The 26,361-nt window shown below is 43.1% G+C and overlaps 1 protein-coding gene across 3 annotated transcripts in view; it reads right to left on the bottom strand.

Annotated features, from left to right (window-relative positions):
• Nucleotides 1-7,668: 7,668 nt before the first annotated feature.
• SPEF2 (sperm flagellar 2) overlaps nt 7,669-26,361 on the bottom strand; it is a 187,736-nt gene continuing 169,043 nt past the window's right edge. Inside the window, exons 33-37 of one of the 3 annotated variants that reach the window (XR_006337807.1) lie at nt 22,284-22,463; nt 14,537-14,776; nt 14,218-14,340; nt 11,435-11,554; nt 7,745-7,853 (exon numbers count right to left, since the gene is read on the bottom strand). Coding sequence is in view for 2 of the 3 variants with exons in the window: in XM_043887575.1 (XP_043743510.1) it covers nt 7,764-7,853; nt 14,218-14,340; nt 14,537-14,776; nt 22,284-22,463 (633 nt within the window). In the remaining variant the exon portion in view is untranslated. Of the gene's footprint in view, nt 7,854-10,429; nt 11,555-14,217; nt 14,341-14,536; nt 14,777-22,283; nt 22,464-26,361 lie in introns of those variants that run through there. The other 2 variants (XM_043887575.1, XM_043887577.1) reach the window with 2 other exon arrangements.

Here is a 26,361-nt window from a genome sequence, read left to right on the forward strand (position 1 = left end):
ATTCAGAAAGGAGACATGAAGTTCTTCTGGAGAGTGAGAAGCTAGGAGATGGCTTCCTATTCGGGGCATTCTTCCTGCAGACACTGATGCAAGGAGACTGGTGGCAAAGCCTCTCCTTGATTTACAGGAGCTTTACCATGAAAGGGGCTCAAACGGTGGCCGGTGGCGACACGGGTGGGAGACAACTCAGCCCTCGCCTGCGCGAGGGCACGGCTCGGTCTGCCCTACGCAGAGCACAAGGATGCTGTGGTTTCAGCCTGGTTTGTGGGGGCACAGCCGGGTGAAGCTGCTTCAGACGGCGCTGTGTTGCTGTCTCCCTGCGGTTAGCATGAAGTGAGCAAAGACACAACTGCCTGTGCTTGAAGCTCAAGAGCTCGGGGTGCTGCTTTTGAGCCCCATGCGGCCCTTCTGGGGCTTTGAACTGCGGCCACAAGACGCTAGTGGCATCTCTTTCCAGATTTGTTTTGACGCTCACTCGAAAACAAGATTTCACTCTGTCCTTCTGAAAAGAATCTGACAGGGAGTGTGCTTGTAGATTTGTTTAGCCCTGGCGCGACAGTCTCTGGTGATGCCTTGAGCAATGGAGGATGCTCTATGTCTGTGTGGAGAAAACTTTGGAGGCAGAAGGACCTGTTCCAACAGGCAATGTACATTTGTTAGTAAGTCCAGTTTGCCAGCAAAGTAGAAGAGGAGACAGAATTAAGGTGCAAAAGGTGTTGGAAGCAGATTTAGGAAATCTTTTGTTTAGAGAAAAAAAGGAGTAGGAATGGGGGAGGGGCCTGAAGGAGCGCAGATGAGAGGGGAGGCCGGTTGCTGGGCTGATGTGCTTGGGGTTAGACTAGGCTCCCAGTGCTAGAAGGAGCTGATTACAATAGAAGTCCTGGTTCTCATTAGTTTCCAGAGTCATTAGGCCTCTAGCAGATGTACCCTGATGTCAAGTAGCCTCCCTCCTCCAGAGCTGTAGGGGGCCACTTGAGGAAGAGGAAAGCGACCCTTTCACACACACACACACACACACACACACACACACACAAATAATACTGACAAGATGAAATCGGTTCTCTCCACAGATCTAGAATAGGGAACATATAAGATTATAGGAGGGCTTCCTAGGTGGCACAATGGTCAAGAATCCACCTGCCAATGCAGAAGGTCCAAGAGATGTGAATTCGATCCCTGGGTCCAGAAGATACCCTGGAGGAGGAAATGGCAACCTAGTCAAGTATTTTTGCCTGGAGAATCCCATGGAGAGAGGAGCCTGGTGGGCTACTGTCCATGGGGTCACAAAGACTCATACACGACTGAGCACGCACCCAAGCAAGATTATGGGAATATCTTTACTGCAAAAAGTTACTCTCCACTTGCTAGAATTTCTGTTAAAGGAGACACTCCTCTTCATTTATTAATCCATTTCATATTTATTGAGTATCTAATATTTATTGTCTCATACTAATAAGTTTGAGAAATTATGTTAAGGGAAGCTGTGTAAAATTGAGTAGAAAAAGATGATAAGCATAGAGAGATAGAATCAGACTGTAAATAGCATCCTAAGAAATGTGGAATTTATTTGATAGTAAGGAGTCAGGGGGAAAGTTTTTAATCAAAAATGAGACATGCTTAAGTAAAGATTCAGAAAGGTTGGTTTGGGAATAATGTAGAGGCTGGGTTTGGATTGAATGATGGAGGCTTTGGGAGAAGATATGAAAATAGGGGGTCAAATGAGTGCTATTTCTAGAGTCTAGAAGAAGGATTTGGAGGGATTTTGAAATAGGGTGGTGAGTGCGCACTGAAAGGAAAGGAGAGATGTGAGAGATGCTTGTAAGAAGTGATAGGTAGGGGGAGGAGAATGAGAAGGGAAGGATGGAGCCCCAGTTCTGAGAATGGGAGTCATCTTTCTGGGAGATGGAAGTTGGAGTAGTAGAGCTGAGAAATGGAAAGAGAAATTGAGGAGTAGAAAGAGAATTGCAGTCAGAGTAGGTCAAAGGGATCAAATTCTAAGTTCCTACCATAGCCACCAACTTCCCCACTTCATGGTACCCTTCATGGTCAACACTTCTTGTAATAGGGAGCTTGTAGTTTCTCATGGTCAGCTGAAATCTGCCACTAGTATTGGTTCATCCCTGAGGACCACAGAAAAGCTACTTCATCTGGACAGCTTTTCATATAGTTTGGACATGGCTCCTTTGTCCCTTACATTGGAAGCTTTTCTACTCAAGGCTAAAGCTACAGGACTTTGAATTTCCTCCCTTCTGAGCATATGTATCAGCTCCTCTGCATAAATAAATGGTGCATATATGCAAGTGTGTGGCTACAAACTGCACACAGAATTGCAGGTGAGGTCTAACCAGCTCTGATCAGAGGAAAATCAGCATCTGCCTTCCTACCTCTGATGCTCTGAGGACACCAGATTATTCTGGGGACTCATCACACAGCCAATTAGATGCAATTTACTTTGACTGAAAACCTTCTGCTTTTTATTTTTAAACACTGATAAGTCATACTTCCTCCATCCTGGGCTTGTGCAATTGGATATTTGTACTCCAGTTGAGCAAACTAGGTAAGACAATGGCTTTGGGAGTTCATATTGGGTTCCTAATCTATGTCTATAATTTACAAGCTTGTGACTTTGGGAAAGTTATATGATCTCTCGAGTTGTCATTTTCATTATGTACAAATGTACATCTTAAGAGTACTTACTTCACAGTTATGAGACTAAATGAGATAATGCCTTTAAAGCACTCATCACTGTACCTGACTCGCAGAACTTTTTCAATAATATTAGCTATTATTATCTATTGTTACCATTATTATTCTTCTAACTTTGTTATTGGTTCCTCTTTTTCTTATTAAGCATGTATGTCTGTGTGTATGCTCAGTCATGTATAATTCTTTGCAACCCTTTGGACTATAGCCTGCTAGGCTACTCTGTCTGTGGGATTTTTCAGGCAAGAATACTGGAGTGGGTTGCCATTTCCTTCTCGAGGGGAGCTTCCTGATCCAGAGATCAAACTCACATCTCCTGTATTTTAGGCAGATTCTTCACCCACTGAACCATCAAGGAAGCTTATTAAGCATTATTCAACTCAAATTTCTTCAAACACTGTGTCAACCACAATTATAATTAATCTGAATTCTCTCTCTCTTTGATTTCTTTGTTGATGGTTTGTATCACAGAAGTGAGTAAGAGAGACATGGTCAGTTTCTCCTATATCTAACTAGTCCTAGTCCACCGAGGGAGAGGGAAAATGAATAATTCATGTTATGAATCTTCTGTGTTCACTAAACTCACTCCACAATTGCACATTCACTTGTCATTCAGTCCTTATTTGTTTACCTTGTTCCCGAGGATATCATGAAGATATCATGGAGAATCCTGTAAAACGCCACATTGTTATCCAGAGGAGAGCAACTGGGAAAAGATTCAGATTCATCTCATAGAAGCTAGAGTTGGAGGACAGAGTATTATTTAGTGCCAAAAAAGAGGAGATAGTATAAATGTAGATACTGAAGAGGGTGACAGTTTGGTGGGTGAGTTGGATGAGGATGGAGAGAAAGTGGGCCTGGGTGGCATGAACATCCAACAAGGCCAGTCTTACTGTGGCAGGAAATGATCTTGGAAGTAGCTATTTTAGCAGTCCATGCTGATACCTCTTTGACCTACAATTTGTAAGAAATGGTAGCCCCCTTTCATGTTTTTCCCATAAATTAATCTAAAATACCAATTTTTGTAAAGAGAAGGAAATGGATCTTTGAAATAAGAGGACATGGACAGCTAGGCAAGAAAGAGGAAGCTATCCAATCAGGGTAAGAAAGAGAAGAGAAACTATGGTCAAGTAGTGGACTTTCCCAGCTTCTCTGCCGTCATTCATGTTAGATGTGTGGAAACCAATGGAAGTGGTGAAGGAGGCATTTCATGATTGTATCATAGGTTAACAGTCATTCTGTTTCCTTTACCATCTTTTATCCAGCTGATTCCTTCACTGAGACATCACTAGTGCAATATTTATTTTAGAAGAGAACAGCATCAGCTTCCCTTCCTTTTCATAGGAAATACTATAACATTATTTTTTTAGACAGTTTTAAAATGGGTGATCCCTGGATTTTGTCATCTAACTTACAGCAAAAGTGCAGTGATATACATAAGAACCGTTGCCTGGTAGAAAGGTTGGCTCAGCTGTTTATCATGTGACAGATGGCTTCTTGAAGGTTGGCTTTTCAAGACTGGTGTTTGGGTTGAATGTCCAGAGTCCTGAAATGGAGAGCCTCCTTTGGGAGATTTAAAATCAAATGAACTTTTTAGTTTTGAATTAGATGAGGACTTGCAGGGGAGCACAGGTTCTGTCATGGGAGAGGGCAGACAAAACACCAAGGCAGACAAAAAACCATGAATTTCCCAGGAGGGAGAGTGAAGAGCCTTCCTGCCTCAGGGTCCCGAGACCAGGACACATTATGTCACCTTTTAAGTGGACAAAATCCTTGTACTATATGGTAGGACTACATTGGAAACTGTCTTCTAACACCTTGACAACAGAATACAAGAGCATATGTTAGAGATGAATTTAATAGGGTTATGTGAAAATACCTGTACTTCAGTTTTTTTTTTCTTTAATGTGGGCTCTTAAGATAGGTGAAAAGGTGGTTAAACTAAAGCACATGAAACAAGGACTTAGAAGTTTTAGTTACTTATAAATTTAATATAAGTCATCAGTTTCTTTTGGTCATCATAGACTGCTGGTGTGTATGTGTGTGTGTGAGAGTGTGAGTGTGTGTGTGCGTGTGTGTGTGTGTGTGCACGCGCGCGCACATCCATACACAATGGCTTTGACACTCGGGTGCATTAAGAGGGATGCCATAGTGGTGTATCCAGAAGAGAGCAACCCAGATCAGAGACTTCAGAGACATCTCAGGAAAGCAATAGCCGGGGGACATAGTGATATGGAAGGCAAAAGCGATACCAGATGGTTTGAAGACGGTTGGGCATTCACTAGAATTATGAGACCTGAAAGGCCCTCGGGGAGATGAACTCCTAGAACAGTTTTTCTTTCTCTGGCAGAATCCTGTGCAGCCTCTGGTTTGAGCGTGAAGTTATGCCCTTGCCTGCTCTGGAATCTGCACAATGCAAGAGCTCTGTTTATATCCATCTTCCTGGGGATGGATGGTCCCCAGAAAGTCTGGATGGTCCTCTGTTTTCATCCATCCCCTTCCTGGGGAGGTCATCTTCCTCCCCCAGGTCCGCTCAATCCTGATGATGATTGAAGTCTCACATGGTGGCAAATACCCACCTGGGAGACCTTTGTGGGGGTTGCTCTCCCACTGTTTAGATGAGATAATGGGCCTCAGGAGGGGAATTCTACCATTTCATCCTTTACACTGTGCAAGAACATTATTAGAGCAAGAAATTAAAAGGAAATAAACAAGGAATTGCTAAAGAGCCCTTGTCTCTGCTTTTCATTTCTTTCCATTGCAATATAATGTTGCCTTGTCTAGTTTAGTCATTAATAAAAAGTGGACTAGTTGACTGCCTGTGTCCTTATCACAATATGTTATTTATTTGAATCCTATTTGCAGATACTCTTCCATTTCCTTCTCTAGAATAACTAGAACTACATTTAGACCAACTAAATTTAAATTATGAAACCTTTAGCTGGGTTTCCTCTCCACCTCCCAAGCTTCTGTGTCACCACCCCCACCCCCATAATCCTGAAGGCAAGGGTTCTGGGAATGGAACTGACAAGAAGCAGATTTAGGCAATGTGTCACTCTCCAGAAATAGAATACCATTCTCACTGATAATTGAAATCATCATTGGATCACTCATTGTTTTAGTGACCAATCAAAATGTGATCTGCCTACACATTTTGCACAAGTGTATTCTAATGAAACTTAAAGTTGGCTATGCTTTTAGTCTTAGGTTAAGGAGCACAGCAATAAAGAAAATTCACAACATCCCTGATTTCATGGAACTTAAACCTAGTGGAGCGATAGATAAACAAGAGTAAACATACAATTTGTCAGTTGTTGATAAGCACAACAGAAAAAAATATTAAAGTGGGTTTGAGATGTATGGGGATGGTAGGTTATTTCTATTTTGTATTATGTGTTGAGGGAAGGCCTTACTGACATAGCGTCATTTGAACAAAGGCCTGAAGGAAACTGGGGATAAGCCATGAAGATATCTGGGAGAAAATCACTCCAGGCAGAGAGAAAAGCAAGTGCAAAGGCCCTGAGGCAGGCATGTGTCTGCTGTGTTCCAAAATAAACAATGTGTACTTGTTGCTTATGAAGAGTGAGCTGCGGGGAGAAGAGTGGGAAATGAGATCAGAGACGCAGCAAGGGGTAAGATCCAGGTGAGGACCTGGATGAACCTCTGCATGACATGGGGCTCTAGTAGAAGGTTAGAGCAGTGGGGTGGCTTGAAGGCTCCCTCTCCTTGGCTTGGCTGTGTTGAGTCTGTGATGATCATAAGCCATCCAGGTGGGAATCAAGTCCACAGCAAGAGAGAAGTTTGGATTTCGGGGAAAGAAGATGGGAAGAGAAATTTCAACTTTGGCCTCATAAAGTCTTGGAGAAGGATGAGTCTTCCAGGAATTGACTGTGGATAGAGGAGGCTGAGTGCTGGGGCCTTCAACTCTTAGGGGCTGAATAGAAGAGGTGTGTGTGAGGTCCAGCAAAGATTCTCAGAAGAAGTAGCCAGGGAGGGGACCCAGAAGGGTTTCAAAGAGGCACAGCCACTGAAAAGAACATTATTGTTCACTTTGCAGCAATATGGATGGCCCTAGAGGTTGTCACATGGAGTGAAGTCAGTCAGGCAGAGAAGGAGAAATACTGCATGACATCCCTTACATGTGGAATCTAAAAGAAATGATACAAAGGAACTTATTTACAAAACAGAAACAGACTCGCAGGCTTAGAGAATGCACTTATGGTTGACAGGGGGGAAGGGATAGTTGGGGAGTTTGGGATGGACATGTACACACTGCTATGCTTAAAATGGATAACCAACATGGTCCTACTGGATGGCACAGGGAACACTGCTCAATGTGGCAGCCTGGATAGGAAGGGACTTTGGGGGATAATAGAGACATGTGTATATATGGCTGAGTCCCTTTGCTGTCCACCTAAAACTGGCACAACATTGTTAATGGCTATATAGTAATAAAATAAAAAGCTAAAAAATACAACAAAACAAAAGCACTTTCTTGAGATAAGTATCACTGAATTAGATTCACTAATTTACACAAGAGCTATCATTGTACATCAGTCTCTACAAGACACATATCCTATTAGTAAAGGATTATGAATAGATAACAGGATCATGACTATACCCGCAGCTGAGACAAAAGCCTTCTCCTTGACTGGTGAGACACTCCTTGGGATTTTACGGAGCAAGAACTATTAATATGAACTGTATGAAGCCCTGCTGCCCTGATTTGAGCTTTGGGGGAATTTTTAATGTATCTGCCTAATGCAGACACTTCTCACAGGGACACATCATGACATCTGTGCTTGTTTATTTTTCAGAATATTGTTTTGCTGTCTTCTGTTTTCAGAATCACTTCAAAATGCATTCCTTCTTACTTTGGATTTTGGCTCAGAAATTTAAGGTTTATTACAGAATATTCTTTGAGTTAAGTAAGGAAGACTCCCTTTACAGTGCTCCTCATAGGCTGGTAGGGGCCATCTCTTCACTTACAATGACAATGTATACAACAAACACCATGTTTACATGGGTTGTTTGGAAGATTTATTGCCACCCCTGTGCCTTCATTTCTTTTCCTCTGTAAGTCTTGAAGGAGACCTCTCTTCATCACTTCCTTGTACATGCTCACTCCTTTGGAGAATTATCTTAACATCCTAAGAGAAGAGATTCAAAGAGAAGTTACAACTCTTAATAAATGAATTAGAAGTAATGATTATTAATAATATGGGCTTCAATATGTGGCAGTGATTAAACAGTGAGTTTTTGTTTTTTCCTTTGAGAAAATTGTTCTCTATTTAGTGTGAATCCTGCCTTGCAACTTATTAATTTTGCCAGTGGACAGAGATCAAAGATCTTAGAGACTTCATTTCCCCATCTAATAAGATCTAACAATAGAGTTGTCATATTAGATTAATTAGATAACATTTGTAAAAGCAATTACACAGTTCTTGTTTAGTTGCTAAGTCATGTCTGACTCCTTTGTGATCCCTGGGACTGTAGCCCACCAGGCTCCTCTGTCTATGGAATTCTCCAGGCAAAAATACTGGAGTGGGCTGCCATTTCCTTCTCTGGCAATTACACAGAGTTTGGCACAAAACAGGCAAGGCAAAACATTATTTCCCTATTAATCAATAAAAAACAATATTCACCTTCTATTAAGGGAAAATTCTAACGCTAAATTAATCATGTTTACAGATTTGTAGAATTTTAGAACAGAAGATTATTTTGAGGTGGGGAATTATCTCCTTTCTGGTTTTTTTTTTTATATTAGGGATAGAATGATCTGTTTATTGTCCACTTAAGATATCCAACTGGGCTACATTTTAAATCACAGATGTTTATAAAATAAATTTAAGATATTATCACAATGTATTAATAGAAGGGGTACTAGCATAAGGGGAAAACGTAAAATTACATTTATTCAGTTTCCAGGTTTTTTTTTTAGGGAACTCTTTAAGAATATAAGTTTCTTTACTTCAGACCTGAGTTCCAAAAGTTTCTATTTGACTGTAGTCATTTTACTCATGAAAACATGAGTTAGTTCAGCATCTGAACAGAACCCTGCTGAGTGACACCCACATGGCTGTATCAGTCACTGCCAGGAAACATAGTGAATCATTTTCTTGAAGGAGCTTGTTCTTTGAAAATATAGATCTCCCACAGCTGAAGGGCAATCTTGGGCAAGTTAAGTGAAAAAGAACAGCTGCTTGCCATTGACCTTTCTGGTCCTACCCTCCACAGTACTTACTGATAGGTCTCCTTTGCAGAGAATATTATTTGTAACAGCTATTGCTGACTAGTGACCATTTACTTCGGGATTAAGGAATGAGTTGACCTGTGATTATTTGACACTCCATAGCATGGGGGAAAATTATAAGCTCTAGATATTTCAATCAGTCCTGGCTAGATTTATAGCTGAAATCAAGGGCCATAATTTTAAGTAACAGTTAGTGGAGAAAAGGCTGAGAGAGTCTAGAAAAGTTTGGCATGGGTGCCTTGAAAACACAAAGCGCTAAAGCAGCCACTGTATTTTGTTATAAACATAACGGAGGCGGTTGGAGTGTATCTTAAAGTCAGATACCTTGAAGACTGTGTCCCTTCCAGTTACATGTATATTTATAGGTACTTTGCCCTCATGTAATCAGGTCCTGACTCATTTGTTTCTAAGAAATTCTCCTGTGACATTCTGACTTTAACACTGAGAGATTTATTTTTATCTCCTAGTGAATGGAACCCTTAATATTAAGGCTATCTGCTGGATGTACAGGTTTTGTTAAAAGAGACTCACATTTATGCAGCATACGTGTGCATCACAAGAAACTACATTTGGTGAGTTGGTGCAGAAAATCCAACGTCCACTTACACTTGTAAATCTACTTATCGGAGGAAACTGACTTTCTTCACTAACCACCCACTGACGGTGTCCTCAATGATCTTGTTACATTTAAGCAAAGCATTTTCTTAAGAATTTAGGAAGCTTCCTTGAAAATAACCTCTCTATATAAAAATCTATGAAAGAAGAAGTTAAATAAATGAGCTTGAGTTGAATAACTATAAAATCCAAAACAAAACATGGGTCTTCTGAGTTGGAATTGACCGCATGTGGATTCCTGGGACTTTGGTTCGGACCCCCTGTCATCATGACACTCTCCAGTGAAAGTCTCCTTTCGTTCCAGAGAACAGACACTGAGTTTGGTAGATGAAATGCCAGCTTTTAGTTCATCTGTGTAAATTTTGCACTGTTCAGAAATATTCTTTATGCACTGGAACCACCAACAGACCAGCAGTAATAATAATAGTAATAATAATTACTATGTAGTGTTAGTCACTCAGTCGTGTCTGACTCTTTGCGATCCCATGGGCTATAGTCTGCCAGGCTCCTCTGTCCATGGAATTCTCCAGGCAAGAATACTGGAGTGATCCAGGGGATCTTCCTGACCCAGGAATCAAACCAGGTCTCCTGCATTGCAGGCAGATTCTTTACCATCTGAGCCACCAGGGAAGCCCCTACTCCGTAGTGAGGGCTTTCTATCTGCCAAGAACGGAGCTAAACACTTTGTATGGATTAGGTCATTTAATCTGTACAAGGACCTTGAGAGGCATGTTTGAGAAGTAACCCTATTTTACATATGGGGAAACCAAGGCACCATGGGGTCACTTGCCCAAGGTCACACAGTTAGTAGCTATGAACCCAATCAACATGGCTCCTGAGTCTGCTCTCCTAACCACAAAGCCAGGCCACCTCTCCACAGGAGCAAAAAATAACACATATCAAAATGATTACCCAAACTGACCTTTTTCATATGTATTTTTAAATGTTTGCTAGTTCCAAACACGAATCTTGTAAACACAGAGCTGTTGGGTGACAACCTTTACTTCCCACTGTTTATAACAGCAAACAACATTTTAACCTGAAAAACCACACTCTAGTTTTTGCTCTACTTATCTTGAAAGATCTTCAAACAACATCACTGTGGTTAAAGTTCATTTTAAAAATGTGATCTATTTACTTGCACATGGATATCTGGAGCAAAAAAATTGATGACAGGATGAGAGTGTTAGTAACTGAGTCTTCAGAGATTTTTTTTCTTTTCCTTTCTTCTTTTTCTTTATTTGCTTAGCAAAAATGAGAATAGAGCATCTTACTGGAAAGGGAACCTCTTTCCTTTTCAAGCATCACATTTACTTTTTTCAGGTCAAAGGCTCAACTCTTGTCAGAATGGTGCCCTGACTAGATTCTAGCAGGTGGTTCAATGTCCTCTCATCAGATTCCAGGGTGGAGTAATGACAGGGAAGAGAGATGAAGGACCAGGACGGTGGAGGGTTGAAGAAGCTGACTTGGCAGAAGTACTCTGGCAATGAAGGAACGAACCATCGGACCGCTAGACAGACTGACAAGCTCTCTTTCTATTAGGGTGTCAGGTGACATTCATGCTCTGAAGCTGGAGGTCAGAACAAGCTCCAGCTGTGGGGTGGGGGTCGGGGGAGGGAGGTGGGTGCTCTCAACCCAAGGGGTCTGTGCACCAAACAGGATTTGGGGAACGTGCAGAGATCTTTTTGGTCATCAAAGCATCAAGGTGCTCCTGGAATATAGTGGGCAGCAACTCAGAATGTTAGATGTTCTGCCATGCCAGAGTCAGTCCTATGCTATTCAAAATGCCAGGAGTATTTCAGCTGGGGTGCACGCTGATAAAACTCCTTCCTAAATCAGAGAAATGCACGAAGTGACAAGCACCCTGCTGACTCCAACTTTCCCTGAGGATCAGAGTCCATCTTCAGGGGGTTGACCTTCGAAGGCAGTCAGTCATCTGTTGACGGAGTTTTTTCTTCAGGAACATGCCAGATAGAATCGTCTCTGCAAAAGTCAGTAATAGTTAGACATTCTGGCCAGGGTAAAAATGTTCCCCAAATCGTCCTGACTTTGCAGGGAGTTCTTCTCCCATAATAGGAGGAAGTGATGGTGGCATCATTTTAGGGTCCTAGCTGTTGTTGGTAAGATAAGGTAAACCCTATTGCACATTATTCTAAGGATTTGAAAATTATTTTGCTGGTTTAAAATAGGGAGATTGTTCCCTGAAATGTGGAACAGAATGTGCAGGATGAAATGCAGTCTAAAGAGATGGGCTTCTGGAACTCACCTCACACAGAACGATGGTTGCCCAGAGGACAGCAAAGGCAGGGAGACCCCACAATTGGCAGATTGCCCCCCATTCTGCCTGTGACCACCATGCATTCACCCACCCACCTCTCTCCACCCCTTTGTTTAGTTCTGATGTGTGCTGTTCCCACTAATTCCAGGGTGACACTGATTTATCCCAGTCTCATCTTAAGTGGGGAAGAAAGCTGGTCTTTACGAGTGAAAGTAGGAGTGTAAGATGCTGAAAAGGGACCTGTGACATATGGGTTTCATTGTGAAGAGTAAATGTTTGTGGGATGTATGGGTATTGCCAACCACATATCTAAGCATTTTGGGCCTGTTTAAATAAAGAGACACAAATAATTTTACAAAGAGGATGGTTAAATGTAGAGATATAATGATGTGATATGGTTAAGAGGGCTTCCCTGGTAGCTCAGTGGTAAAGAAACCATCTGCCCATGCAAGAGACACACGGGTTCGATCCCTGGGTTGGGAAGATCCTCTGACAAACCCACTCTAGTATTCTTGTCTGGGAAATCCCATGGACAGAGGAGCCTGGCGGGCAAGAGTAGGACACAACTGAGCAACTAAGCAACAACAACAACGGTTAGAGATAAGGAAACACTTCAGTTCAGTTCAGTTCAGTTGCTCAGTCGTGTCCAACTCGTTGCCTCTCCATGGACCGCAGTACACCAGGCTTCCCTGTCCATCACCAACTTCCGGAGCTTGCTCAAACTCAAGTCCATCAAGTTGGTGATGCCATCCAACCATCTCATCCTGTCATCCCCTTCTCCTCCTGCCTTCAATCTTTCCCAGCATCAGGATCTTTTCTGATGAGTCAGCTCTTCGCATCAGGTGGCCAAAGTATTGGAGAATTCAGCTTTAGCATCAGTCCTTCCAATGAATATTCAGGGCTGATTTCCTTTAGGATTGATTGGTTTGATCTCCTTGCAGACCAAGGGACTCTCAAGAGTCTTCTCCAATACCACAGTTCAAAAGCATCAATTTTTCAGCGCTCAGCTTTAGATCACTTGCATCTTATCAAAGTGAAAGTGCTTTTATCGAAAACTCGGCTAACTCTCTGTAGTCCAATAAACAATTAGCAGGAGCCAAATAGGGAGACTGCATACTATTAAGCGTGTGAGGATTGTGAGAAAGTTGTAGCAAACTGCCACATTCTGAAAGGTGGTCACCCCCAGCCTTCCGTAGCCCTTGCTGTTGGGGACCCGGCACTTGCCAGGTAGATGCACATTCAGCATGTGTGGTTGATGTGCGAGGTGATGGTGTGAGCTCTGAGCCCCAGCTCTTCCTCTCTTCCTTCCTTTATTCTGCTGACTTGGTCCAGCCTCTCTGGGTCCGCAGTGTTCCCACCCTGAACAGTTTTCTCTGATGGAACCCTTATCCTTTCTTTCATAAGTGCGGCCACTGCACAAGTTACAGCAACAATGTGTATTGTGATGAGAGTTTGGTGAATAAATCAGTGCTTGGCTGGGGATCAGGGTCTCCTTTGTCCTCTTGGGCAGGTGGATTCTATTCCCCATGCTCTTCAATCATAGGCCAGGGTCATTCGATGGCTGGAATAACGCAGAACACTAATATAGCCACCCATTCAGCTTTTACTGCCATCTACCTCCAGCCTTCCGTGGTAGACTCAAGACCTCAGAGTCCTGGTGAGGCAGCTCTATGGTATTATCCCTAGTACTGGCGGTCCTATCGGTGGTACTAATCATGTTACCCATATACTGATAGTGCTAACTATCATGGTACCCGTGTACTGGTATGGTGTACTAATAGTCACTTCTACTCTGCCTGAACTCACTGCCCTTGTGGTATTGAGGGCTGGCCTTTTTGGCCTGATGCTGTTACCAGCTTAGCTTCCCGAGACCCTGGTCAAGCCTAGTCCAGCTTCTTCCCTCCCTCTCTTCCTCCACGTTTGTGTTATCCCACCAAGCGCTGAACCTGAATTCAACCATGTTAAGACAATCAAGAGAAACCGTCCTGATGAACCTATTTACAGGGAAGAAATGGAGACGCAGACACAGAGAATGGACTTGTGGACACAGTGGGGGAAGAAGAGGGTAGGATAAATTGAGAAAGTAGCATTGACATATGTACACTATCATGTGTAAAATAGATAACTAGTGGGAAGCTATTATGTAACAGACAGCCCAGCCTAGTGCTGTCTGATGACTTAGAGGGGTGGGATGCAATGGGGGAGGGAGGCTCACAAGGGAAGGGATATACATATATATATGCACATATATTTAATATATATATAATAATGCAACATTTATAAAGCAATTATCCTCCAATAAAAATAAAATAAGATTGTAATGACAGTTTTAAAAAAGACTGTATTAGGATCTTTGGGTAATACTCACAGGGATCTTATAGTCTGGATAACTTGAAATAAGGTCTTGAATAAAAGGATGCTTCAGAAGAACAGCAACTTCAACTGGCTCGAGGTTCTTGGAACCTAGGTCCTGAAACACTTTTATGAAGTTCTTAAAAGGAAAAAAAAAATAAGTTTAATTAAATCTATGATCCTGATGCTGTTAAAAATGATTTTATTTCCTAAAGGAATCATCATAATTTCTACACGTTGAGACATTTCAGGAGAAATTCTATGACCATACACTCAAAATTGACGGAAATTTTCTTGGGTATAGGTTGTCACTTTAATGAAAGAACCCAACCAACCTCTAAATAAATGTTCTCTATCTTTTGGTGGTTGGCAAATCTGTTAGCGTCCAGTACTTCATTTCCTCCTCGGAACACTCGGAGTAATGTTTGCATGGAAATCATTTCAGTATTCGCATTTTCAGGGAGTTCTTCTTCCTTTTCCTCCCCGTCCTCTTGTAATTCCCTTTCCTCACTCATAAAATTGTCCTCGAGTTCAGGATATTCCTCAATGGGACTCATATCAGTCAAGGAAGAGGTCTGTGCAATTAAATAAAGAGAAGATGAAGTCTTTCCATTAATAGAGATATTTAGAAAACATCAATTTCATCCCGAACTTTTTATGCCCTGAGATAGTAATGCCTACTGGTGTGCTACAGTCCATGAGGTTGCAGAGAGCTGAACACGACTTAGCGACTGAGCAACAACCACAGACGAGCTAAACAAGTCTAAAGATAGAATACGCTAGACAATAAGACAAGTCTTTCTTCCTTCTCCAACTCAGAAACAACAGCAAGAAGAAGCAAAAGTGGTTACCAACTGGGAAGGGTGGGGGAGGGGTAAATTAGGAGTTTGTAATTAACATATACACATGAATACATCTATAAAATAGATAACCAATGTCCTACTGTACACTCAATACTTTGTAATAACCTATGAGGGAAATGAATTCGAAAAATATATATGTATGTATAACTGAATCACTTTGCTGTATGCCTGAAACTAACACAGCATTGTAGATCAATTATACTTCAATAAAAAATAATAAATAAAAAGAATAAAAAGAAGTAGAATATGCCAGCTGCACTGGAAATCATGTCGAAAGTCTAGACCAATTCTGCTGGTACTTGACGGAGGCCTTAGTGTGGGGTGAGTTTTATTTACTTTCATACATGCTTTCGCTTATCACTCTCCCAGATAACACTGTATGCACCGTGCTAAGCCCCCTCAGTCATGTCCCATTCTTGGCGACCCCATGGACTGCAGCCCGCCAGGCTCCTCTGTCCATGGGATTTTCCAGGCAAGAATACTGGAGTGGGCTGCCATTTCCTTCTCTAGGCGATCTTCTCCATCCAACTTCTCCAGAACCCGCATCTCTCCTGTAGGCAGGTTCTTTACCACTAGTGTTACCTGGGAAGCCCCAGATACACTGTATTACTCAATAAAAGAACACTGAAATGAATTGTGTGACTTCTGTCAAACTTTTACACATGAATCTAGATTTTTTGACAGGATTTGCTTTGGAAACTGCCTGCAGTCTAGAGGTTGTGGCAGGTTAATTTCTCAAGTTTGATAGATTCTGAGAAACGTTGACAGCCTTTGTTTGGATGCTGGATATTAAACTCATTGAAGCCTTCAGAAGGTAAAAGAGAAAACAGCTTGAATACAGACAGATTGGGGTTCATATTGTTGCTCTTTGAAACTTGGCCAAGAGCTATGAACTTAGACGCTGGCATTCTTAGCATGGGAAAAAGTAAACTGTTTCTGATGTAGTTTCTTAAAAGCTTGAAAAATATGCCTACCTTTTGACTCAGTAGTTACTGATCTAGGAACTGATTCTAAAGAAATATTCAGGTGCACCAAATATTTTGTATACGGATGTTCATTCTGTGTTACTTACAGCAAAAATAGAAAACCTATGATTCCAACAACAGGGAATGGTGACATCAATGATAGTATTGGTCTGTGATGGAATGCTATGCTGCTGAAAGCATTTTAGCTTAGAAGGATACCAAATGACAGTGAAAAAGCAATCATGGGATAAGTGCAAAAAGGGAACAAAACACAAATAATAAATACACCAGGGTCCTCATTCCCTTATATCTCTAATACTTATTACAGAAAAAGAAGAGAAACCGATACATTAAAGAACTGACAGTAGGTTACCTCTGATTGCTCAAACAGGTGATTTACTTTTCATTTTATTTTGTACTTTGCAAGTTCTCTACAGTAGATTTGCATTTATAATATTTATAGTAATAAATGTGTGCGTGTGATGAGGTAATAGATATTCAATGATTTGCCATTGAAAAATGAGCGTTTTCAGAATGCTGACTGGCCCAATGTCATAGAACACCTGAGGGCTGGTTCTCTTTTATTCTGAGGAAGGAAAAATGTTAATTTAGGCTTAAAATTAGAAGAGGGTGCCATTGCTTGTAAATACTCAATTCAGTAGAAGCATTAAGTGCATAGATCACACAAGTTCTTTCCAAATAGCCACTGAAGTCCCAAGTGTAAAAGGACTATACCATGGCACAGAATTAAGCCTCTGGTCATCGTAAGCCCCTCTGAAGGATGTGCAGGGGTGGAGGGTGGTGCAATGGAGACAGGCTGCATTTGCCCTAGTTCTGTGTGGTCACCTTGCTTTAGCTGAGTTTCTGTATCCTTTGCTAAATTGGAAATTTAATCTAATCTTGAAGTTTTTGGAATTGAATATATCTATCTATCTAGTCTTTCTTGTTTATCTATCTACCTACCTATCCAGTTAGCCTCTTATCCATTTTAAACAATTGCAATATTGATTTGCTTGGCAGAAATGTGAAACCGACTTTTTTGTCTCTACCTAGGAAGCTTGGGAATCATCACACTGGCTTCCCATCAATAATTCCCCAGAGTGACAGAACACTGAGTGTGGTGAAAAGAACACCATTGAGACATAGAACATCTTGCTGATAGAATGAAGAATGAGTGAATTTTTATTCAGACAGAACCTGTGGGTGAGCGCATGATGAGCTGGGCTGGATGAGCAGGCGATACCAAAATTAAAGAGCAAGAACTTTCACCATTCTCTTCACCATTTCCAGAACTAGAGAGGGTCCAACGACTCAAAGACTTGATATTATCTTCATGGGATAAATGGATTTTTTGTTTTGGCCAAAAGATAATGAGTTAAACATTTGAATGAAGAATGTCATTCAAATGGCATTATGTCATTAGGTCTTACTAGGTCAGAGGATGCTTTATAAGCATTTGCTAGTTTTGCTCTCTAGGGGGTTGGAGAGAATAGACTTAGTGGTTCAGTGGGAAGGGAGGGAGCGGAGGGAGGCCGAGATCAGGGCCGAAGGAACCAGATCAGCCTCCTGGCGGGACAGCAGGGTGTGCGCGGGACGGGGGCGCTCTCCAACAGGCCGCAATTGCGGATGTGGATGTATGGACAAAACCAGGCATGCCAGTTTGGAGAAAAGCCAGGGCTTTTGAATGAGCAATTATTAATGGCATCAAAACTCTGTGTGAGTCACATTATCTTCTAAGCAGCAGGCAGACTGTGAGGCTGACAAACGCTTTGTCTCTCAGAGACACTCTCAGAGACAGCCCTTGAAGATTCCCAGCAACACGTCCTCAGAATGGTGCCTGAGTGTGCATTTCTACCATTCAGTCTGTTTAGTTCCCCACATCTCAGAGGCAGAACAGAAGTTCAGTCCTCGGGACTAATGTGAACAAAGCATCAAAGAGCAGAATGGGAGGAACATTTAAGTTATTTGAACCCCAAGGCCTCAACCCACCTGTCAAGATGTCTTAACAAGACTCTCAAAATGTGGACAGTTCAAGCTCATAATTTACTAAATTCCAATATCATAACCCCAAATCCCATAGACCAGGATGAACAAACATCAACTTCTTTGATGTTTCACGTTGACTAGTGCCTGCTCATGAGTGCCTGGCCCTTGAACTTCTTTTAAATTACCCAAAGAAGCTGTGAATTTAAACAGGAGGTCTGTGCCACAATGAATAAACCAGCGTGTAAGGAAGAAGAGAGTGAGGAAGAATGAAACAAATGGGAGATTTCCAGTTGTTTATTTGGAAAGCAAAAACCGAGATCTGATTAAATGTCTTGGGAGTAAACACAGACCTGTTAGAGGTATTGTTTCTGAGCAGGTTCATTTTAACATCCTGGGATCAGGTTGCCCAGGAAACTAGAACACAGTTGAAAGGGCACAGGGAGGCAGCAGGATAATTGGAGCCTGGATGGTGAGAGCTAGGAGGAGGCAAGAATGAGGGAGGCGGTGGGTCCTGTATATCAAAAGCTCCTATGCTTCACTCCCAGCCAGGAGCAGGCTTGTGTGTGTGGCGTGTGACAGACCTGCCCCTACCCTGGCTTCTTCGCTGCTGTGCAGTGGTTGTGGGAGAATTCTTGCCCAGTGTCCTTGGAATTTAAAAGAGCTCTTGAGAGAAGCAACCCAGGGAGCTGCTTCCTGGGCGAGCACTAGCTCAGGGGTCAAGGCCAGAAGGGATGCAGCCTCTTACGGTGCTGGTGCTAGCTGGCCTGGCTGCTACCCACCCAGACAGCTGTCTGTTGCTATGGCAACCGTTCTAGCACAGGCTGCCTTTTCCTGGTTTTTTTTCTGGTGACTCACTGCCGCCTCCGGGAGAAGAAAATGGCAACCCACTCCAGTATTCTTGCCTGGAGAATCCCAGGGACGGAGGAGCCTGGTGGGCTGCCGTCTACGGGGTCGCACAGAGTCGGACACGACTGACGCGACAGCAGCAGCAGTGCAGCCTCCGAACCTGCCACTGCCTCTGCCTCTGGAGTGTCTGCTCTCCTCCTCTCTGCCTCAGAGATGGGAGTCCACCCCTTCCTTCTCTCTTCCGCTCTTTCTTCCCTTTTACCAACACTCCTGGAGAACTTGTTATGTGCATTGCTGAGCGCCTGCTACTTCAGAGGATGCAAAGAGGGTAACAAGCTGTCTCCAGTGCAGAGGAGTCAATAGATAAACCACCCCCTGTGTGCATCACTAGTCCTCCTCCCTCCCGTGCTCCCTGCAGTCTGCTCTCTATGGGCATGAAATGACCCTGCCTCAGCGCCTTCTCATCTCCTCACTCGGCACAGCCAAAGCCAAGGTCCCTCCAGGGGCCCTTGGAGTCCTCTTCCCATCACTGCCCTTTCCTGCTGCTCTCCTCCAGCTCAGCGCTCTGCAAGTGCTGACTTGCGGTTCTTTGGGATACTCCAGGCACGGCCCTACATGAGGTTTTTTGCATCCACTGCGGTCTTCATTTAAATGCTCTTCCTCCAGAGGTCTATCTGCAAGGCTCTCTCCCTTACCTCTCTGGGCCTTTGCCTATATGTCTTTTCACAGAGACACCTTCTGTGATGACCCTATTTAACACTGCAACTCCTTCCCAGACTCCTGCATTTTTCCCTATCTTCTTTTTCACCTGTGGCATTTATCACCATTTGATTTAAGTCTTCACTTTACTTGCTTTATTCCCAGGTCTCGGGTAGTTCCCACATCACCAAGGTGCTGGATAAGTAATTGGGTAAATGCCTGGGATGATTCTCAGTCTTGCCAGAGAGGATCTGGATAAAATTGGGGCTCAGGTGAGGGAGCGCTCAGGGTGTCAGCGGGAGCTTCATGAATGAGCTGGTGTAGGAAATAGGCCTTGGGATACTGGAGAGGCCTTGAACCTTTCAGGATGAGCTGGCAGATGCTCTAGGTGGAGGTAACAGCAAGAGCAAAGACACAGAGGGGGCAAAAAAGAAGGCAAAGACCCCTCTTTGGATCAGTAAAGCCCCATGCTAATCTGTCTTTTGTTCTGTGTTCCCTCTGTGTTTGGGCCATCATTCCCTCGTCCTCCCATTCTTTCTTGTATAGTGAAAGTGAAAGTGTCGGTCACTCAGCTGTATCCTCTGTCCATGAGATCTTCCAGGCAAGAATACTGGAGTGGGTAGCCATTTCCTCCTCCAGGGGACCTTCCTGACCTAGGAATTCAACCTGAGTCTCCTGCATTGCAGGGAAATTCTTTACAGTCTGAGCCACCAGGGAAGCCCTGTATGGATATGGGCAACTGGATTTGTAACCCTTGCAGATCACAGGACTACACAAAGGGTATAATTTACAAAGCTAATCATGAGTTAATTGATTGTCCCACTCAATGAAATGTCTTTACTGAGCTCTGTAGCAGTAATTCAGGTTCAGGAATGCAGGTTTGGGGATGCAGAACAAGACAGATGGCCCTTCCCTGACCACCTGGGGCCCAGAGCCCAGAATGGAAGCTGACCATGTAAAGCAGTTATCTGTGAGGGTTACCGTGAGGGGGGAAGTGCAGGGAGCCATGGGAACATAGGCAGGGTGCGGCCACCACTCCAGGTCAGGGAAGGTCTCCTAGAGGACAGACATTCCACAGAGACCTCAGGTAGGTCATGATCCACGCCAGAGATGGGAGAAGGAGGCCCAATCCATACAGAGATGCAGAAACACCCCTGTGTGTGTGCGTGCTGTCATTTCAGTTGTGTCCAACTCTTTGCGACCCCACGGACTGCAGCCTGCCAGGCTCCTCTGTCCATGGAATTTCGCAGACAAAAATACTGCGGTGGGTTGCCATTTCCTCCTCCACGGGATCAACCCAGGGATCAAACCCACAGCATCTTTGTCTCTTATGTCTCCTGCATTGGCAGACAGGTTCTGTATCATTAGCGCCACATGGGAAGCCCTGGGAAAGTGGCAAAAGCAGTCCCAAGTGAAGGCAGACGGCATCTGGCTTGTCGTTTATTTGGGAAAGTGTAAGCGGTCCTTCTGTGGTCTAGGAAGACAGCATTCTCGAGTGGGAATAACAATAATTCGCTGCTGACTTTGTGTTGTTGAGTCAGTGTTAATGCTGCATTGACAAAGCATTGGGGTGAAGAGCCCTGAGCTGTCAGCTTCCTAGACAATAGTCCAGCCTCACCCTGGTCCTGATAGAAGGGGTAGGACATCCTCCTGGCCATCTGCTCAGGGCTGACATTTGGAGATGAGAGGGTTTATGTCTTTTGGGATGTGAAAGCTATCACAGGAGCTTCCCATTTTTACTCAGGTAACCCAGCATAACCAAGATGATGTTAGTCAGATCAGTGAAGACCAATTTGAAGATGACTCTTAGAGATGACTATGCTGTTTCTGCATGTAACCCCCCAACCCAACTCTGTCTATAAAAGCTCCCACTCCTTGCTTGTCACAGGGGGAGTCAGACTTTAGACAGATGTCCGCCATACACCCCCACCCCTCGCAGTTGCCGGCATCTGAAATAAAGCAAACTTTTCTTTCCACCAAAAAAAAAAAAGACAGGAAAAGAACTGCGGCTGGGATATCTGAGGAGTCTGGACGCATAGTATCCCTCTGCCCTCCGTGTCCACAAAGAACAGAGGAAAGCGTTCCACCATGAGGGTCACAGCTCACCTCACAAGGTCTACTGCAGGCTAAATAGTCAGACCAGTGGGCACCTCATAAGTTAGTACCCTGTTAGTACCCTGTTCTGAGACTTTTCTATCTGCCCCATCACCCCCACCAAAGCCAGGGAATGTTAACCCTTTATAAATCTACAGTGGGATGTGAGGTTTCACTGGACATTAAGGTTTTCTGTCCCTGGAGGCAGGTGACACAAAGATTGCCCATGCATCTTAGGTGGCCAAGTTTGGGCCTGAAACCCTATCAAGAGTTACAAATCTGTGGTATATGTTCGAAGGTTGAACTTGTTTTACATAGAATTTCCACACAGTGTGACAAACAGCCTGGATTAATACCCAGTTTGTTCTCATTTATCAGGATTAGCACTTCATGCAAAATAAAGACTATCCCTGACAGAGAAATTTTGGTTCCACTGAGAAACTCTGAGCAAATTTTGGATTTTACTACCAAAGCATTTTTTTTTTGGAGAATTGACCCCAAGTTCTTAACCCAGCTGAGTCCGGCCAAGTCTATCCAAGACCTAGTAAAGCATTGTGTGAGGAAAAGTTCAGGATCTTCTGGGATCCCCTCCAGACCCCAACGCTAGTCCATTTCTGGAACACAATTACCTTTTCTGCAACAGGATTAGGCATTTCAATTGGCTGGAAGACATGAGTCCCAATGGCCACGCTGAGGGCCCGGTAGACCCCTTCTGTACTGTCTGGATGGCAAGCAAAATAAAGCAGCATCTGTGTGTAGTCAAGCTGGGGTGGATCCTTCTCGCAGTCAGCAAACAACCTAAAGAAAAACTGTCATACAAAAAAGAATTTCAGCCAGAGAGAAAATGCAAACCATCTGGTAGACAGTGGATGCACAGGCAATGAAGAACCTCTCCAGGAGTTTTGGAATAAGGTCATTTTCTGAGGACTGAATTACTAAAACTAACATGTAATGAATGGTATTAACTGAAAAGTAAGCTAAATATTTTTTTTTAAAAAAAGTAGGGCTCTAAAAATTCTGATGTTCTAATGAGGCAGGTGAACCTAGAGCTTATTAGACAGAATGAAGTACGTCAGAAAGAGGAAGAAAAATATTCATGTATGTGTGTGTGTGTGTGTGTGTGTGTGTGTGTATACATATCTCGCCTGCAATACAGGAGACACAAGAGATGAAGGTTTGATCCCTGGGTCAAGAAGATCCCCTGGGGTAGGAAATGGCAACCCACTCCAGTATTTTTGCCTGGAGAATCCCATGGATAGAGGAGTCCGGTGAGCTACAGTCCCTGGGCTTGAAAAGAGACAGACAAGATGCATGTACTAATTAAAGTGGTGCATATTAGGTAGAAAAAGAGAGCAAGGACCTTTCTGTCCATCCTCAACTCCATCCTGACACACTGGCCCTGACTCCCAATCATGAAGCTTCTGGTGGGAAGTGGGGAGAGGGAAGGGAATGATGCCCAAAGCCACTGGGACTCCAGCCATTAGCCTCCTTGTTTCAGCCACTTGATTCCAAACTCCCTAATCTGTTGATGTAATGTGACTCCTTCCAGTGAGGACTCTCAGAGGAAGAGTGTGCTCATCACTGAATACCAGCTTTTTCAGCAGGTCTCTCCCACATCTTGAATGACTGAGCTTCCAGTCAGTTCTAGACGCATTGTCTCATGCATTTGACAGTGTGAAGAGTTGGTGCTTGGGGATCTAATATCATCCTCTGGGGCCCGGCAAAGCCCAGGCCAAACCCTGGGACACAGAGGCCACACCTAAATACCTAGGGACTTCTGTTCTGGGAGGTGACTGGCTCTTCTCAAACATGTGTGTTTAGTAACCTTTCAAAAATGCAGACTCTAATTAAGTAGATGGTTCTGGATGTTTTCAGGAGACCCCATTCGATTCCTGGGTCGGGAAGATACCCTGGAGAAAGGATAGGCTACCCACTCCAGTATTCTTGGGCTTCCCTTCTGACTCAGCTGAGAAAGAATCTCCCTGCAATGTGGGAGACCTGGGTTTGCTCCCTGGGTTGGGAAGATCCCCTGGAGAAGGGAAAGGCTACCCACTCCAGTATTCTGGCCTGGGTCGAAAAGAGTCGGCCACAACTGAGCGACTTTCACATTTTCTTTCTTTCTTTTCTGGATGTTTAGTAGATGGCCTAAGTTTCTTCATGTTTAGCAAGCTCCTAGGTGATTCCAAAACTGCTGATTCTGACCTACACTTTGAGAAGCAAGTGTCTAGATCTAGAGATAGCATATCATTCTTTAAAAAAAAAAATTAATTGGAGTATAATTGCTTTACAACTTTGTGTTAGTTTCTTCCGTACAACAATGTGAGTCAGCTGTATGCCCTCTCTCGAGCCTCCCTCCCACCCCTCCACCCCACTCTTCTAGGTCATCACAGAGCACCAAGCTGAGTTCCTTATACTATACAGCAGATTCCCACTAGCTATCTGTTTTACACATCGTGTCATTCCTTATTACTAGCAATCTTTATAACTATTAGCAAATTCAATTAGACATCCATGACGAATTGGAAAAATAAATTCCTGATATTTGACAAATCTAATACAAATTTAATTAAAAATAACTTTAATAGGAAGACACTAAAGTCTAAAGCATAGCACAAACTAAACTTCATAGCATAAACTAAAGTTATGCTATGAAGCAGAAAAGAATTTTTGAGGTCAATGGACTCTGCAAGCTCAATCATTCAGTCATATCTTAATCAAAAGTTTACTGAGTATTTGCTGTAAGCAGGCACAGAGCCAGGCTCAGATGGTCAGGCAGCCTTAGATTTTTCAAGAGTCATGATCCAGCTTTTGGGTTCCTTCAGGACCTTGTATTTATTTCCTCTTCCCACTTGTCATTGGAAGTCCTCAGGGATTTCCAGTAGGACATGGGGTAGAAGGGTGTTGACACCAATAGATAACCACAGCGTTGTCCTTTCATGCTTATCTTCCATTTCTTTCATATGAATCCTTGATTTTTAGTATTATTTCCACTGAAATGCTCTTGAAAATGCTATGTAGGTGCAACACATTATTTCTATTAACAAAGAGGCTGAATATGATATATTGAAGGAAGATGTGAAAAAATAAAGTGAACTGATATGTGAACTCCTTCTCTAATTACACAGGCTTGATTTTAAATCAGTGGATGAGACATGTAAAAAAGGTAAGGCCTGCTATATTCTTAAGAGCATTTAAAATGTTGTTATGGGAAGAATTCTAAGAAGGCTTTGAAGCTTCCCGCCCCGCTGGAGTACCCCCTTGAATACATATCTTGTATAATCCCTTCCCCTTGAGTGTAAGGGATTTTAAATGTGATGAGAAAGTCATTCCCAGGAGTAAAGGCAAAGAGATTCTGCAGACAATTAAGGTACTTAATCAGTGGGTTTTGAGTTAATCAAAAGAGACCCCAAACTTGGGCCCTGATTTAATCATGTGAGAGGTGTTTTAAAAAGGACTCTTTAAAAAAAAAAAAAGGACTCTTTTCAAGGAAGGTCTTAAGGAAGAGATTAGAGATTTGAAGCCAATGAGATACTCTCCTGCTGGTGAAGAAGCAAATCTCAAACTGTAAAAAGGCCATCTGGCAGGGAACAATAGGTAGCCTCTCGGAGCTACAGTTCTCAGTCCTACAAGATAATTCTGCCAGTAGCCAGTCCTGGAACCAATCAACCCTGTGTTTTGATGGTAGAACTACTAAGGCTTCCTAAAGGATTGGATGTGAGATTTTGAAAAAAAAAAAAAAAGGAAAAGAACTGGGGATGACTTCTAGGGTTTTGGCCTGACCAACAGGAAGGTCATAATGTCCACTGACCAAGACGGAGAGGGCTCTAGGTGAAGACAGGGCAACAGGGTGGTGGAGATGGGAGACCAGGGACTTAGACTTGGATACAGTAAGTCTGAAATGTCTGCTAGAACATCCAAGTGGAGACGTCCAATAAGCAGCTATGCTTAGGAGTCCAATGTTTGGGAGAGAGATTTGGGGTTGAAATAGACTCGGGATTTGTTAGCAAATAGTATTTCAAAACACAAGCCTGGCTTCAACAAATGGTAATAGTCCAAAGTCCACTGGAGGGTGAAATGGAAGACTACTTCAGTATTTCTGAACCCCATAAACAGTAGGAAAAGGCAAAAGAAATGACACCAGCAAATGAACCCCGAGGTCGGCAGGTGTCCAAAATGCTTCTGGGGAAGAGAGGAGAAATAGCTTCAGAAAGAGTGAAGAGGCTGAACCAAAGTGGATATGATGCCCAGCTGTGGATGTGTTAGGTGGTGAAAAAAAAGTGATGCGGTAAAGAACGATATTGCATAGGAAACTGGAATGTTAGGTCAATTATAAATTCCAAGGTAGATTGGAAGTGGTCAAACAGAGATGGCAAGAGTGAACACTGACATTTTAGGAGTCAGTGAACTAAAATGGATGGGAATGGATGAATTTAATTCAGATGATCATTATATCTACTACTGTGGGCAAGAATCCCCTAGAAGAAATGGAACTGCCCTCATAATCAACAAAAGAGTCCCAAATGCAGTACTTGGGTGCAGTCTCAAAAATGACAGAATGATCTTGGTTCATTCCCAAGCCAAACCATTCAACATCACAGTAATCCAAGTCTAATGCCCCAACCACTGATGCTGAAGAAGCTGAAGTTGACCAGATTCTATGAAGACCTACAAGACCTTCTAGAACTAACATTAAAAAAAAGATGTCTT

The sequence above is a fragment of the Cervus elaphus genome, chromosome 25, assembly GCF_910594005.1.
Source record: "Cervus elaphus chromosome 25, mCerEla1.1, whole genome shotgun sequence".
In the NCBI taxonomy this organism is placed as follows: Eukaryota; Metazoa; Chordata; class Mammalia; order Artiodactyla; family Cervidae; genus Cervus; species Cervus elaphus.